Source organism: Antedon mediterranea, chromosome 6, assembly GCF_964355755.1.
Source record: "Antedon mediterranea chromosome 6, ecAntMedi1.1, whole genome shotgun sequence".
In the NCBI taxonomy this organism is placed as follows: Eukaryota; Metazoa; Echinodermata; class Crinoidea; order Comatulida; family Antedonidae; genus Antedon; species Antedon mediterranea.
In genome coordinates, this window is record NC_092675.1 from 4,920,380 (window position 1) to 4,935,669 (window position 15,290).

A 15,290-nucleotide genomic window follows, 5' to 3' on the forward strand; every position below is an offset into this window, starting at 1 on the left:
AAGGACGCCCTCTATTATTTCAATTATAAAAGTTATAACTTTCTACGTTTACTCAGAAGTTCCAAAAATCAGATTCATATTGTGGATTACGTAGCCATACATCCATGTTTTAACGCTGGACGAGAACATGATGAATTGGTCATTTGATTGGATAATATTCCGAACCTTCAAAAAGAGACAATTACTTTATCTGTAATAAGCATCATCAAACTTAAAAAAGCAACAACAATGAGGTGGTTTCGAGTACTATGTACATTACTTCTTGTACAGCATTGCAATGCCAATGGTTATGGAGGTACGATTGAAGGTTCTGGAGTGTGCGGATGGTGAGTAACGTGCAAACTTACGTTCGTTGCACTATGCTATTGTAATATAAAGTTGATAGTTAATGTATTGATTTAACCTTTTTGATGCAAAGTAAGGCTGCACCAATTTAAATCGATGCATTATTAGTTTATTTTGGCATCTGAACAATTACGATATCTACAAAAAACCCTTACTACAATTGATTAATCTCAAAGTTGATTGGTGTCCATTGTTGCAAGCAATTGCTAAAATCTACCTCATAAATTGTATTTGCTTTTGTTAATCTTTTCTCTGATTTTGTCATATTAAGTTCAGTATTGTTCTTGTTCTTATGAAGCTTGCTTTTAAAAGATGAAATAGTAAAAATAAATATTGTTGGGTCAAAACACACGTCACTGTCCCACAATACAACGGCTCGGTTCCTGTTAACAAAAGTTCCTGTTGGTATACCTACTATTAAACCTTGTTACAATTTTTAAATAAAAGTATAAATATAGCATTAACAATGGTCAAAGATTTAGAAAATTAAATATATTTGCATATTATACACATGTTATTCATTACGATGAAAATTAAATTAGTGAAAATTAGTATAATTAAAAGAGGAAATGAATTGCGCATCATACATTTATTTTATTCTTGCATAACCTTCTTTTCGTTCGTAATTTACAACATGCCAACTATGAAATTAGGTAAAACTAAAATGATTTAAAAGTAAACATTAATGTGGAATTAGCCTAAAGTTTTCGGTCTACTCTTCAAGAGATATTATTTCGACAGGAAATATTGCTTTTAAGAGGCCATGAGTAATAGGACATGAGGTAATATCCCCAGATCTCCAATGTATTTTATTATTGAATATGGAAACGCACCAGAGCAATAATAGGATAATAACATAATTCGGCCCAAAACAACTCTTAATCATGCTCGACGCGACCGATTTAATGATGTGCATGTTACGTTGATAAAAGCTGGATTATAAGTAACATTCAAATGTGTTCCATGACTTTTACAGTACAGCATTATGTTTCAACTAAACTACCGCACAAAAAAGTACCGCGAGGTACGTATTCTTGGTATTGCATATTTCACTACGGTGTGTGGTGCTTATTTCGTCAGCCAACACTTCATTTATAATAATAAGCGATTGATTGAAACATAACAGTGACATTTGTGCAAGCAAGCGTTTTTTTTCGAACGCTAACTATTGATTATTACAGTTTTATGTGTACGTCAACTTAGTGTTCGTGTCATATTATTAGGTGTGGTGTAGAAAAGCTCAAAATGTTACTAAAAGATATCATGTTCATAGATTAACTTTACTTTTCTGAAATCAACTATAGTGTTTTATAGGGCTTTATGACCGTTGCATTTAAGTCCGATATTTATTCAATATTAGATCATTTACGGTATAACCTATTAATTCTATGGGAATCGTTGATTACGCTACCAATTCAGCTTAAACCATGGTAGACCCATGATAAGATGAATCAGTAACTATTCTTAATTTAAAAGTAAATGTAAAAATAAAACTTGGTCCCGCCGGGATCAGAACCCAAGTCCTTCATCAATATGACGGATGCCATACCGACTGAGCAATAAACCCAATATTACTCCCTAGGTAATCTCTATTAGTTTATAATTACTTATACTTATGTTTATATATTTAAAATATCTGCCTTTACAACGATTACACACATGCCTGATTAGAATACAGTTTTTTTCTTCATAAACTTAAAAAATGGAATAAATACTGTTATTAATAAAACTCACGATATCAAGTATTCTTGAATACAACTAACTACTTTAAATGTTATAAAATCGCTAAATTGCATTTGACACTATGGGATTATATCGATATGTGTTTCGCCTAAAATTTACTATAATTTTCGTTCTCAAATAGGCATAAGAAAAGGTATAACAACAGTTAATTCTATAATGATATCAGAGAAAAACTGTCCAGCGACGTAATCCTAAAGAAATAGATAATTACGTGTATTAAGTACAAAATCTGCGTAAAATAAATCAAATATAACGTCTAAGTAAGTACCTCACCACTTGAATGGCTAGTGTTGCCCGAAAGCTCTACTAGCTTTTCTGGCTGTTTTACTTTATCGTTTTGATTTAGCTTTTCGATTTTTTTGTTTGTATCTCCATTGAGATCCAGCCTGATACCCACAGCATTGCCATTTTTCAGTAATTTGCCTTTGGAATCAAATCACGATCCCACCAGAGACATTTTTTCATACAACTAAAAAATACGGAACTTTCGCAAATGAGTTATGCTCGACGCGATTATGAGATCATGTTCAGAATATGAGCACTGTTTCTATAATTTGACAGTATGATTTATATACAGTATATATATATATATATTTATTTCTATCCTGATAATAATTAGAGTATAATAATAATAATTGCTCCTACATTTTTATTCAAATCCTATTTAAATTTGTAAGTTCTTCAAATGTGATTATTTAAAATAAAAAAACGTAGTAAGTGATAAATCGTTTCAAAATAACGCAACAATATGTTTTAATATACATTTTAGTGGATTCACATGTGAAGCTTTTCGTGGTAGCGGTGCAACCACGTGCTACATAATGTATCAGAAGGAGGACGGCATGTGGCATCAGGAGGAACATTCACTCATCCACGAAGGGTTCTTAGACCAGAGAGAATGCAACACTGGTAGGTAACGGTTAGGCCTATATATTCTATTTTTAAAAACGTTATTTATTTATGACAATTCGGAGACACGTCTCTCGGGGAAGCCAGATAGTCACATAGTCGTTAAGTGTCTAATTAGGCGCCCCCCTTAAATTCGGTATCTTGAATTAATACAGAAAAACAGTAAAAGAAAAAGAAATCAAATCAGTAAATGTGCTTAAAATAATTCGAAAGGTTGATTTTAAATGATAAAATGGTTTGTGAATCATACAGATTGAGGTAATTTGCTCCGAAGTGAAATAACAGAGGGATAGTATGATGATTTAAATGCGGCCTTTGTGCGAGAAAACGGAATAAAAAATGTTTCCGGGTGATGGAAACGTACATATATATTCTGATAAAACTAATAATTAGGAAGCTTTCGATTTGCGACGATCTTAAGAGCTTGTTCACATTAGGCCTATATGTTAATTCATTTGCGCATACATAATAGGATGCTTCCCTTACTTGATCCCTTGAAACAGTTTCCAACTAATGTCTGGTTAATGATCATTGCGTATGCTTCATTTTTTTCAACAAGGCACCCACTGTGTACGGAGAATGATGGTGTTAGAAAAAGATACGTGCAAATAGTTATTCCATTTTATTGTAGACCTATGGTTTGAAGCCTTTTGGACCGAGAATACGATGTTACTGTTATGTTTATCTAATGCTTGCGTACATTAGTTATTCATCCAGGGCAGGCTGGTGGCTGTGCTATTTTTAGAAATGAGTAAGAATATAAAACGGATTGGTCATAGGCCTAACAGCCAAAACACGACAATTCCGAAGTAAAATTGTACTATAAATCATCGACAAGTTTATACTTCGAAGTTGACGATATTCTAGAGTAAATTATAATAAAACTATTGCCATTTCTCGATAAAAACATTATAAAATGCCCTCCAAAATATCCGATGTTATTTAGACAACAGTTAGAAAAGATTTTTCGTATTTTAGTGATAAAATTAGAAAACGATAAATACTGTTATATCAACGTCAATGTGTCATGTCAAGTAACATAGCAGTCAATGCATTAGCTGTTACAATGTGAAACGTAGTTATAACTATGTGAAAGTTATAAGGTGAAACAATTTACAATTATTGTATTATCTGTATCAAGTAAAACGTTATATTTTTAATTCTAAATCAAAGCTTATAAGAATACAAACTCTAATTCGGAGCATGCGCAGAGTAATTTCAATCACTTGAGTATATTTTCAATACACATTACATGTTGAAAAACACGTGACACATCTAGAGACTAAAGTGACTTAGTAAACGATAATTCTCGGTTCCTGCAATGCTTTCAAATTACTCAATGGATAGAAAAAGTAACATCTTTATTTGTTAGTTTTTTTTCTATTCGAAAATAAATCCCTTTTTGTGTTCGGTCAGTGCTAATTTTTGAAGTTAAAATAAAGCGATCTGTGTAAATAAATGCATACAAATGATAGAATGTCATTAATATAAATGTACCAATGCTATTGTATTTATTTGTGTTTTATTTAGGATTCCGTCCACACTGCTATATGTTTATTGCATACCCATCCTACTTACAATTGTCATGTGTTGATTCACATAATCTATGTCGACGTGCAAGCGGAGGTATCGCCAAGATCGACATGAACCACGAACTTTATGACTTCTCCAGTATCTTAGCAAGTAATCTTGTTACTGATTACCAAATAAAGTATTCTTACAAAACCATAGCTGGTGATCTATGGTACTATAACTCAGTCATACAGAACAAGTGCATGGATGTGCAGTCCTTAAATGTATATGGTGGTAGTGATGTACAGGCATCTAATTGTAGAGGGACATTCAAACCAGTGAATTCAATCTTGTGTGAAAACGCACGTAAGTATCATGACGAACACAAGCTATGGACGACGGCGCTGTTTCGTTAACTAATGAAAAAGCAGGGAAGATTGAAATGGTAATTTCAGTCTTCCATGAATGTATGATATACAAATATGTTTGGTTTCCTTGCCATTCATCAATATTACAAAAATAAACATTTTTTACCTGCAATTTATTAATTATTATTATCAATAAGATAATTGATTTTAGCCTAACGGTATACACTTATTAAGAAAACTAACAAACAGGTGTATTCTAAAAATAGCTACTACATTTGGTAAGGAAACAGTAATATGTAGCATTCAAAGTTACGATGTATTAATGTAATTAAACATTTTGAATCTGTGAAGGTGTCAAAACTACATTCATGTATTAAATGGCCTTGTAAAAACAAAAACAAAAACGGAAACTCCTATTTTTTGGTCAAATTAGAAATTTGAACTTGACTTCCACAAATTGTTTCACTTTGAAAAAAAATACAGGTCAGTTATTTAGACCCATGTGATATTGATTTCCAGGTCCATTTATATTCTTTCGTTATTAATTCAATTAGGTAAAAGTAGTTTGCTACATAACATTGTACAAAGATCAATTACATAGTTTATAGTAATTAAAACAACACTTGCCATTAATTAATTTACCATTTTGCGATATCATTGTGATAATGTAATTTTAAACTGGAATATTTAAAAGTGTATCATAATGGTTATAGCTGATTTAAAGGCCATATAGGTAATATAACTTGAATATTACATTTCTGCTATTTTTATTCAACTTCAGATTTTTATTTTCATGATATAGCAAAAATTATCCACCATATATCCACCATATTTTTTCACCTTCTAGGGAGTTACAAGACATGTTATTACATTAGGTTAAACTACCTAACTACTGAAAAAACGTCTTCCTGGCTTTTATGGCCGAATTTTGCCAAATTTTGTATTTGACCATATTAAGGAAAATTCGTCATGATTTCTGTTACAAATATTTGATTTATGTATAATTAACCAGATATTATATTTAAAATTCATGCCTGTACCTGAGCTTTAAGGCCTAACAAACAAAAAAAGATTATTGTGGTAGGTCCTGAATTGTGGATATAATTATAATATTAGATATGTATATGTTACTATTTCTACATTTCAGCTTTACCAATAAATTCATATTGTGCTCCACTGACAGCAAAGCCAACAAAGAAGCCCCGATCTCCTACAACAGTCGTACGAAAAGTAACCCAAGCAATGCCAAAAAGAACACCAAGTAGCCCCAATGCACCAACAGCAAATGTGTTTAACAGACCAAACGTCGGTCCAGGCCTGACTCCACCGCCAACTTGGTGGCCTCAAGACGTTACCACGAAAAATGCAGTAACAAAATCAAAATTTAAAAAGAAGAAAATGGTAGTGAATCATCAAGAACCTCACAACAAAAAGAAAAAGAAGGGTAATGTAACACATATAGTCACTGGTATATTTTTCGTTGGTACAATAGTTATGGTTGGATTCGCTTTACTGATTGGTTGTTTCTTCAGAAGACGACATGATAATCGAACAGACATTTTTAAGTGGTGAGTATTTAGAACACCAGAGAGTTATTTAAATAATTAATGTTTTGTAACTATATTAAACTACTGTGGAGTAGCTTTGCGTCAGGAAATTGACGATTTTCATACCTCTAGACCACCGAGGTATGAACGCCTGTCTAGTGATCTGGAGGTCGTGAGTTCGAGTCTCACCCGAGAATTACTTACGAATTCGCAATTATTCTCAAATGTACTTAGTATGAAGTACAAATTACGTCAGAGTAGGGCAAAACATCTGACCAATTAATGTTTTGTTTTCTTTACTTAGATATGTTTGTATGATTGTATAAGCCGATGATTCTTATTTTTGTCAAAATAATATTTAAATAAAGGTAGTGTGTCAGATAGGGCGACCTATAAAGTGTCAAAATCATGGTATATGTCAAAAGGGCACGGAGGAATTAACAGCTTAATTTCAAGTTTAAAAATTAAGTTTTCTTTTGAAATTGTTCGGCGTTTTAAATTATTAACTATTAAATTACGATCTACTTCGAGTTTTACAGTTTTCACTGTCTTTTGAAATATAATAATAATAATTCAAGTGAATCAAACTCATTTGTATAATTTGCATTATGGCTAAAAGTTGACATTCGAATTGTATTCCCACCTTTTACAATAGTTGCATTAGATCTGTATGCTGAGGTCAGCTATTTTTTTTACCTTCTTTCATAAACAAACATTTGTTTACACATGTTATCTATAAGAGCATAATTCTAAAAGAAGGCTTAATTGCAACATTGTTTGAAGTCATTTTGCGTCCCTGGAAAAACATATTACTATACGTATTATGCTTTTATATTAATTACGGTTATTAATAGAAAACAGCTCATTCGTTGAGTTAATATATTATAATAATGATTAATAGTTTGGGAATAGTGTCAATAAACAGTTATAAACTAGACCCACTAAATATGACCTTTGTTAATGCCCCAATGCCCCATAAATGTTCCTTTACTCACGCACTCTTACAAACTTAGTTGTTTGTTGACGTCAATCTTTCGGATGTAGGCTATAGACTGCTCTTCTTGTAGTAGTTGGCGTTTCATAGTATTGTGTCAATGCGTGCCTGTCTCCAAACACGTTATTTCCCGTGATGACGTATAACAATTTTATTCTATTTGGCAGTATTGCCAAGTACCTTGTTTTGTACTATTTGAATATAATATAACCCAGAAGGATGTGACCGCCAAATGTGTGTGTAAAGGAAACTGGGGGCTTAGCTTTTGTATTCGATTGCGTATTAGTTAAAAAAAGTTTGCTTTAACCTTCCTATTCCTAGTTTCATTAATTATTGTTTGATGTTTATAAAGCATTATGAAGTAAAAATACTAAAAACCGTCCCAGTAGAATAGATGATTTAACTGCATCACCACATTCGTTATAATTTCCAAGTGGTTGGTACATGTTTGCACATTGACGTCTGCAATTTCCATGTTATCGTACAGATTTTTTGTTCGCAAATATACACCTACCAGGTCTACTAATTTTCAGAAAAATCGACATATGGTGACGCTTATCAAAATATCGAGCTATCTTTATCACTATGGACCGGAATTGTCAGAGTAACTACAAAGGCAAATTCAAACAGACGAGCGGTAACGGTAAGCGGAAAACCATGTAGCTTGTTCCACGTAGAATCTTTATTTATCTTGAGCGTTGTGTAAATGGTCATTAGGAATAACATTTTCTATGTTTTAATTGCTTCAATAGATATACAGATTATTATGTGGAACAAGCTACGCGGTTTTCCGCTTACTGCTATCGCTTGTCTGTGTGAACTGGCTATTATAGGCACTATACGGTACTCTACATTGGGCTAGTGTTTTTTATTGGTTTCCTAACATTGGGATAGTTGGTAGACATAATTCATCAATTTTGTTTTAAATACGAATACACTTGTTAAGTTTCCTTTAATTACCAAGTCTCCTTTTAATTCCAAAAAAATTAAATTGTTTATTTGCTTGACTGTATACTACAATGAACACGTTTATTTATAAAATATATAGAAATATTTTATTAATGTTAGCTAGCTTTTTTTAGTGACTTTTCTTTCGTTGATGGTTTTTAGTCGCGTGCAACGCGACTCTACAGCACACTCTATCGGTCGGTTGGTCGGTCGGTCGGATGGTCGGTCGGTAAACACTAATTCAAATTTGAGCACGCGGCTGCAGCCATGTATATCGCCTTGTTTCTGTTGTTGCCTTTTTTGTATTATAAAAGTTTGAAAGTTAAAAATAAAGCCTCATTTTAATTAACACGAAATAATTAAAAAACTTCTAAAAATGATATAACCACATCACATCGTATTTGTAATCAAACATGTAATAATAATGTTAGACTATTTTACAGGTCAAACGCATCGGAGCTTGCAGACAGAACCCAGGAATACGAAGAGGTCGATGCTAGGAATGCTGTAAGTGATCATGTAGACGGATATTCAGTTATAAATACAAAAAGATACCAAAACACACGAATTGATTCAGTCAGTCAGAAACTTAGTCAGGAGGATTGTAGGCGATACAGGTTATCAAAAGCAATGAGCACTGATGTAAAATACGGTGACGATTTAAAAGAGTTACACTATCAGCAAGATATAATGAAAGCTCAGAATGCGTCGCCTGGCCGCCTACACAAAACACGCGTGCGCAGTTATGACGTAGACCGAACGAGCAGTGGAATATCAGTCTGTGGTTCTTCGAGATCATCTGCTCTGTATGAAATCCGTGGTTTGGAATATGATTACGCCTATACAAGCAATAACCATGTATTTAGAAGTCCTTTTAATCAACAATACATTGGAAACGTCCAAGAACCGTCATATGATTATGCGTACGCGACATCGAAATGGGTGAAGAAAACGAAGAAAAATAGACCAAGAAAAAAACGAGTCCACCATTTACATGGTGATATATGACGTTGATGACTTTTACCTGCATTATTGATACTATTCCGTTATTCCGTTCAACTGCAAAAATGTTTAATATAAATCTTAAAGGAGTGCATGGATTTTAGATCAAAATGGTGCTTAGGTGTTACATATACTTTTGATTGAATAAATTGTAATGTTAAGAAAATATATATTATATTTTTTTTACAATTTGAGTAGGACACAAATTATTATTATTCTTTTTAAAAAATTATTATTTCATCCATTTCCAAAAACACGATAAATAGGTCACCAGCTGTGGCAACAATGCAAAAAAGGGTTCAAAATGTATCATTAAAACTTTTAACGGAAAGTTGAACATGTTATATCATTACTTCTGGTGTCCTCAATACTAATTATTATTACTATATATGAAGAAAGAACGAGGCTCAGTAAATTGTTTTAACGAATGTTCAACTTTAACAGACAACAAAATAAACATTAATATTGAATGAATACATTTAAAGGATAAATAAATAACGTAAATAAATATTTTATGAAGAAATTGTATTTTGATTATTTTAGCAGTGAACTTAGATTAAGAACAATAAATAACTTATGTGCATTTGCGTCAACAACACGCAGTACCTTTCTGCTGGTCGTCACTCTATTCAAACCTGTCAAATGTATATGTGCACGGAGAACAACATTTAATTATATACAGTATCTTTAATTTCATTTTCTGGTTTTGGTTCTGATATATTATAAATATGAGTATAAGTATGTAAGTATACTTGATTATTATATAGATTATCTATTATTATAATATAAACTACACAGACAGGACATTCTGGCAAAGTATGGTTTTAGTCTTATACGACGAAGCAGCAACAGCAACAACCACTTATGCTTGGTTGTGGATATAGCAAGCACACAATAACGGTAACAATAAAAGGAAATGGACGATAGGCCTGAATCAAATGGGGGCCTTGCTTGCTGGAATAAAACAAGTGAACCGTCTTTTCTGTTCTAAATTGCGGCAGAAACAGATCGTTGCTCATCGCCTAGACTTCAGCATTAGTTTCAAAATAGAATTGAATAACAGTTTAGAGTTATAGTGTTCTGTGTTTTATAAAAAAAGCAAATAATTAATTGAATGTTACTTCTCTAGAATAAATATTGTTGAAGGCCTATTCAACTCGGCTCGTTGGATAAAACAAATCATTGTCATGTTACTGTCTTACTTTTCTTACATAACTTTCCGACTTCTTTCAACACACACATCCTGGTAATAGGCATACACCCAGCACTACAGCTGTCCCGGGCAAAGAGTCGAATGATAGTATACACGATTGGGTAGGCATCCTTGGAATTGTAATTGCATTGTCTGTAGCCTTAGCTGCCCTTTACGCTGCAATAAAAAAGAGGTTGGATAAAAGGTATAGTAGTATTTTTACACTATTCACCGTTGATTAACACGATCGCAATTATCACATAACGTCTAAGTTCTTTGTAACTTGCTATAGTGTGTAGTTTGGTTTCCATATGAAGACAGCGCAATGCCACGCACGTAAATTAATCAATCATGACGCGATAGATCATCTGAACTCTCACTTGTGATTGGTTAAGTCACTTGGGCGGCACGACGTGCGTTGCGTCCTAGTGTAAACTAAGCTTATACACCATGTGCAGCTTTTTAGCGTAGTCAAACGATAGAAGCATGTCGTGAATGAGTTAGAGAGGCATTATTTCTATTTCGACAATAGTCCATTTTTTGTTTTTTTTTATAAAAAAAATTAGGTTTAAATGATTACCTAAAACATACGTTTGCGCGTATTAACGTTTAATTTGCTAGTTGTTTTGATATGGAGCTTTCCAATTGCGACAACCAAATGACCAACGTTGATAATTTATTGTGTGCAACCGGAGATATTGGGACGTGTTTTCTCACTTCCCACTCAGACACTGGTTTCTAGGTTTGATGATTTCTAGGTCCGGGCGGTGATTTTTTTTCCTACATAAGACCTCATGTGAAAGATAGCCGAACTACTCTTCCTAAATATAACTAAACCTAACCCTCTAAATAATCTCTCTCTCACTATAAAGTAAATGTGATTCGAACCCCATACATTGACATGTAAAGTCCATAGTCTAATCCACTAGACTACACAGACGACTCGACAGAAAGCGTTTGCATAAGCGAATTGTAGTTACCTCAATTCTTACCTTATGCATATGACTAATGCATATTCATGTTTATTTTGTAACGTTTCACGAGGGGTCTCTAACTTATGTACGAAAAGAAATATCGCGTCCGGGCGACGACTGGCGACACATTGATTGACCTGTGACCTTAGGTTGGTATTCGGTCGTCCCAAATCGAAAGCTCCCTTAATAATGTTTAAAACAATTGTAATTGGTACGATGTTCTTGTATTTACGAACTAGTGATTACAATGACATGGTGATTAATTATGACGAAGAGGAGGAAGTGGATACCGAATATAAGCATAGCGCAGGTAAAGACAATTAAAAAAAATTTCCATCGATCTTCTGATAATTAATTTCTTTTCCCGAATACTGTGGCCAGCCGCATCCACAAATTACGTCAATATTAAAAGACACTATCCTTGCAATAATGCATATTTTACATAACATGCAGTTTGTAAATTAGATAAAACAAATTCTAGAGATAGGATTACAGAGGAGACTTATTATATAAACTATGGGAAAATGTTTCCCTTAGCTAGACCCATTTACACTAGGGCGATAACGATCGACGATAAAAAGATAAATATGCATTTTTCATACTTAAAACAAAAGAATTTTAAAAAAGTTTTCATGCTAGAACTATAGGATTATCATCTAGGCCTATGCATCTATAATATTTCCACACGTCCAATCAAATGACGTCATGATTAGTAAGAGCAATAATATCGTTACAAAACAACGATTTTATTGTTTTATTAATCATGACGTCATTTGATTGGATTTTCAAAAAATATTATCTTTATCAAATACAGTATACATGATTATTTTATAGTTCTAGAACGAAAAACTTTTATAATTTCCTTCGTTTTATTCAAGAAGATAATGTTTATCTATTTATCGTCGATCGTTATCGCCCTAGTGTAAATGGGCCTTAACGTCGTTTTTAAATCATTTGACCATGACACTTATTGTTTGTATTTTAAAATGGCGATAGTTAGGAATGCAATGCTTTTAATCAATATACTAATAATAATAAAAACAAATTTTCTGTTGAATTGAAGAATACACAAATGATTACTCGGACATGTACAAGACAAACTTTGAGGGAGAATACGTGCATTTAAGCCTCCATGATAATGTGGTTACTATCACCACATCGCCTGCAGGTTAGTATTCGTTTATGTTTTCCTGTCTGAAAAACCCAAACAATTTGTTTTTGAATGCTCCTTCGATTTACATGAGGCTACATAGGCCTAATATAAATAATAAAATAAATACATTTTATTTTCCTGCTCAGCTTCAACACGAAGAAAAGGAGTCCTGAAGCACACTTGGGGAACTTTTCATTTCGATAAAATACGGTTGCAAATGTTTATTATTAGTGTTAATTAATAATAACTTTCAATTTGTGTTAACATATTGTAAAATAATCACTAATATTTATGTATTTTAAGGTGGGCCTATACGATATACTTGATGGATCAATTTAGATTAATAAAGATGACATAAAAGATGTTTGATGTTTGAATACACCCTCTATAATAGCCAAGAAGCTACAGTGTGATAGAGGGCTTCCAAGTGTTAACACAAAAACACTTTTACAAATGACATTTGGTTGACACTACGAGGCCAAACATTATTGTATTATTTCTGTTATTATTTTGTTATTATGTAACACGACGTGGCTATTCCATCATCCCACCACCAGCGTACTGAGAATTCTGTATATTTCTCGTTAATTCTACCAATTGATTTTTTACGTAACATTTAAATAATTAGTTAGATAAAATTATAGATAGATTAAAACTATCTATCACAGAATGAAAAACGTAATTCACAAATTAGGAGGAAAACTGAAACTTTCTCAAAACAAGGTTTTATATGGTAAAATCATACTTCTTCTTTTCTTCGATTTCTTTTGTTTAGTTTCACAAGATTCTGATGGTAAAAAGGGCAAAAAAGGCAAAAAAATTAAAAAATCGTCTGCGGATGTTACTACCACACCAAATGAAGAGAACGGTAAAAAATACGAGCCGCCGCCATTTGAGTCTGTATATGAATATGGAGTAGTCAATGCTATTTATGATGATGGGATTTCTGATATTGGCAGATACACGTACACCTAAAAATTATGTCTACAATCATGTTTAGTTTTAGCTTGTTTCATAACATAATGTGGGTTTAAAATGTCAGTTGTTAAATACCATTGAAACTCCAAAGTTTTCAAAATCATGATATGATTGGTTTTTACAGTATATGATCAACTTTTTGTAACTGCACGTTAGAAATTTACAACATTTATTTATTTTACTATTAGTATTATACCTTCCCTTATATTGTATTGTTTGCATGATCCATAATCTTGTTAATGCGGAGTGTTATCGGGTAAGAACCGTTCCTTTTTATATAAAAAAGAAGAAATTACAAGACGAATACAGAAAACCGCTGCTTTTTGTATAACCTTAACATTTGTACATTCTTTTTTTACAATAACAATGGATTCTCTTTTCAATCCGCATCTTGTTTAGTGTTTTTTATGTTGTCTGTTAAAGTGTTGTAGGAATTCCAAATAACTGGATATCGATTGCCATGGTTTCCGAAGAACAAAAGTGTTCCATCACTTCACTTCATCCATCAATTGAGTGTGATCGAGTAAATAAAGAATGATTGTTTTTCAATTGCTCACTGAAATACAACAGTTCTTGTTTATAAGGAGACATGCTATATTTTGAAAAATGTTCGATACAATTCGTAGATTATTAGGTAAGGAAGAAATATAAATAATACAATAGACTGATATTATTTATATTTCCTCTGGTGATAAATGTACAGTACTTACATTATATCATAAATTAAATATCATTAGTATCATTTAACTGTCACTATTATCTATTTTGAGATTTAAGATAAAATGTACAGATTTTTTATCTAGTTGTATTAATTTTCTGATAGATCTATCTTATGGGAAATTGCTTTTCCGTGCAATGTCAATGCATGTTTTTATACGTCTATAATGAAATGTTTATCAGCGGACTACCAATGCTATTTTTTTTTGTCTCGAGCAGATAATTTAAAGCAAAAAATGGAAATAAATTGTTTAAAGTGTTAATTTATAACAAATGGCAACAATAAACCATTAACGATGGAACTAGCTTCTGACATTACTATAACGATCCACTGATCCATTTGTGTAAAGTAAATCTGTATCAATGGTGTGGGAATTTTTAGCCAGGGATATGGCTAAATCTTTTAATGTAATTAGTTAAGGTAGCACCACTGCAACAATAATAATACAAGCCACCATACACAACGATTTTAACTCCCCTGCTTGCATTACTGTATGTGACTGCACCCTATTACGCAAAGCAAAGCCGTATTACAAGGACAAGTAAAGAGAGACACCGTAAATTATTTAAATGTTGCAGATATTTCTGTTTATTTGTTGTTAGATGAAGCTTTAATGAAATAAAGTAAATAAACAAGTGGCAAATTGTACATCATGCTGATGATGATTTAGCTTTTTTAAAAATGTAAACAAGAGTCTTGTATGATGGTCAGTGATTCACCAATTCACAAGTTGTACAACTTGTGAAAAAGTAAAAACCGTCAATGATTTGTTTCCGTCGGCAAAAATGAATAAAGCAAAAGTAAATACGTATATTGTTATAATTTCCTTTCCTTGAGTTAAACTACTATAATGCAAAGTTTGAGGTGACGTTTGTCCATGAGCGGAAACTGGACACAACTATAATAA

General features: G+C 32.5%; 1 protein-coding gene across 2 annotated transcripts; it reads left to right on the plus strand.

Moving 5' to 3' along the window:
* Window positions 1-50: 50 nt before the first annotated feature.
* On the plus strand, window positions 51-15,204 carry LOC140052082 (uncharacterized). Of its 2 annotated transcripts, XR_011845578.1 has the most exons (9): window positions 51-326; window positions 2,858-2,997; window positions 4,528-4,875; window positions 6,025-6,445; window positions 8,810-10,110; window positions 10,622-10,765; window positions 11,774-11,844; window positions 12,598-12,702; window positions 13,463-15,204. XR_011845578.1 is itself a non-coding variant. In XM_072097476.1 (5 exons), exons 1-5 carry the CDS (start codon window positions 229-231, stop codon window positions 9,372-9,374), a joined length of 1,572 nt encoding a protein of 523 aa, XP_071953577.1. In that variant the 5' UTR covers window positions 51-228; the 3' UTR covers window positions 9,375-10,615. The 2 variants fall into 2 exon arrangements, 1 of the variants encoding a protein (XP_071953577.1); XM_072097476.1 differs by lacking the exons at window positions 10,622-10,765; window positions 11,774-11,844; window positions 12,598-12,702; window positions 13,463-15,204 and having other exon boundaries at window positions 8,810-10,615.
* Window positions 15,205-15,290: the final 86 nt, after the last annotated feature.

Bases quoted from the DNA above. Each gene is read 5' to 3' on its own strand.
- LOC140052082 (XM_072097476.1), top strand. From the start codon at position 229: ATGAGGTGGTTTCGAGTACTATGTACATTACTTCTTGTACAGCATTGC. The intron at 2,998-4,527 runs GTAGGTAACGGT...TGTTTTATTTAG, and splicing joins CCAGAGAGAATGCAACACTG to GATTCCGTCCACACTGCTAT. The intron at 6,446-8,809 runs GTGAGTATTTAG...ACTATTTTACAG, and splicing joins CGAACAGACATTTTTAAGTG to GTCAAACGCATCGGAGCTTG.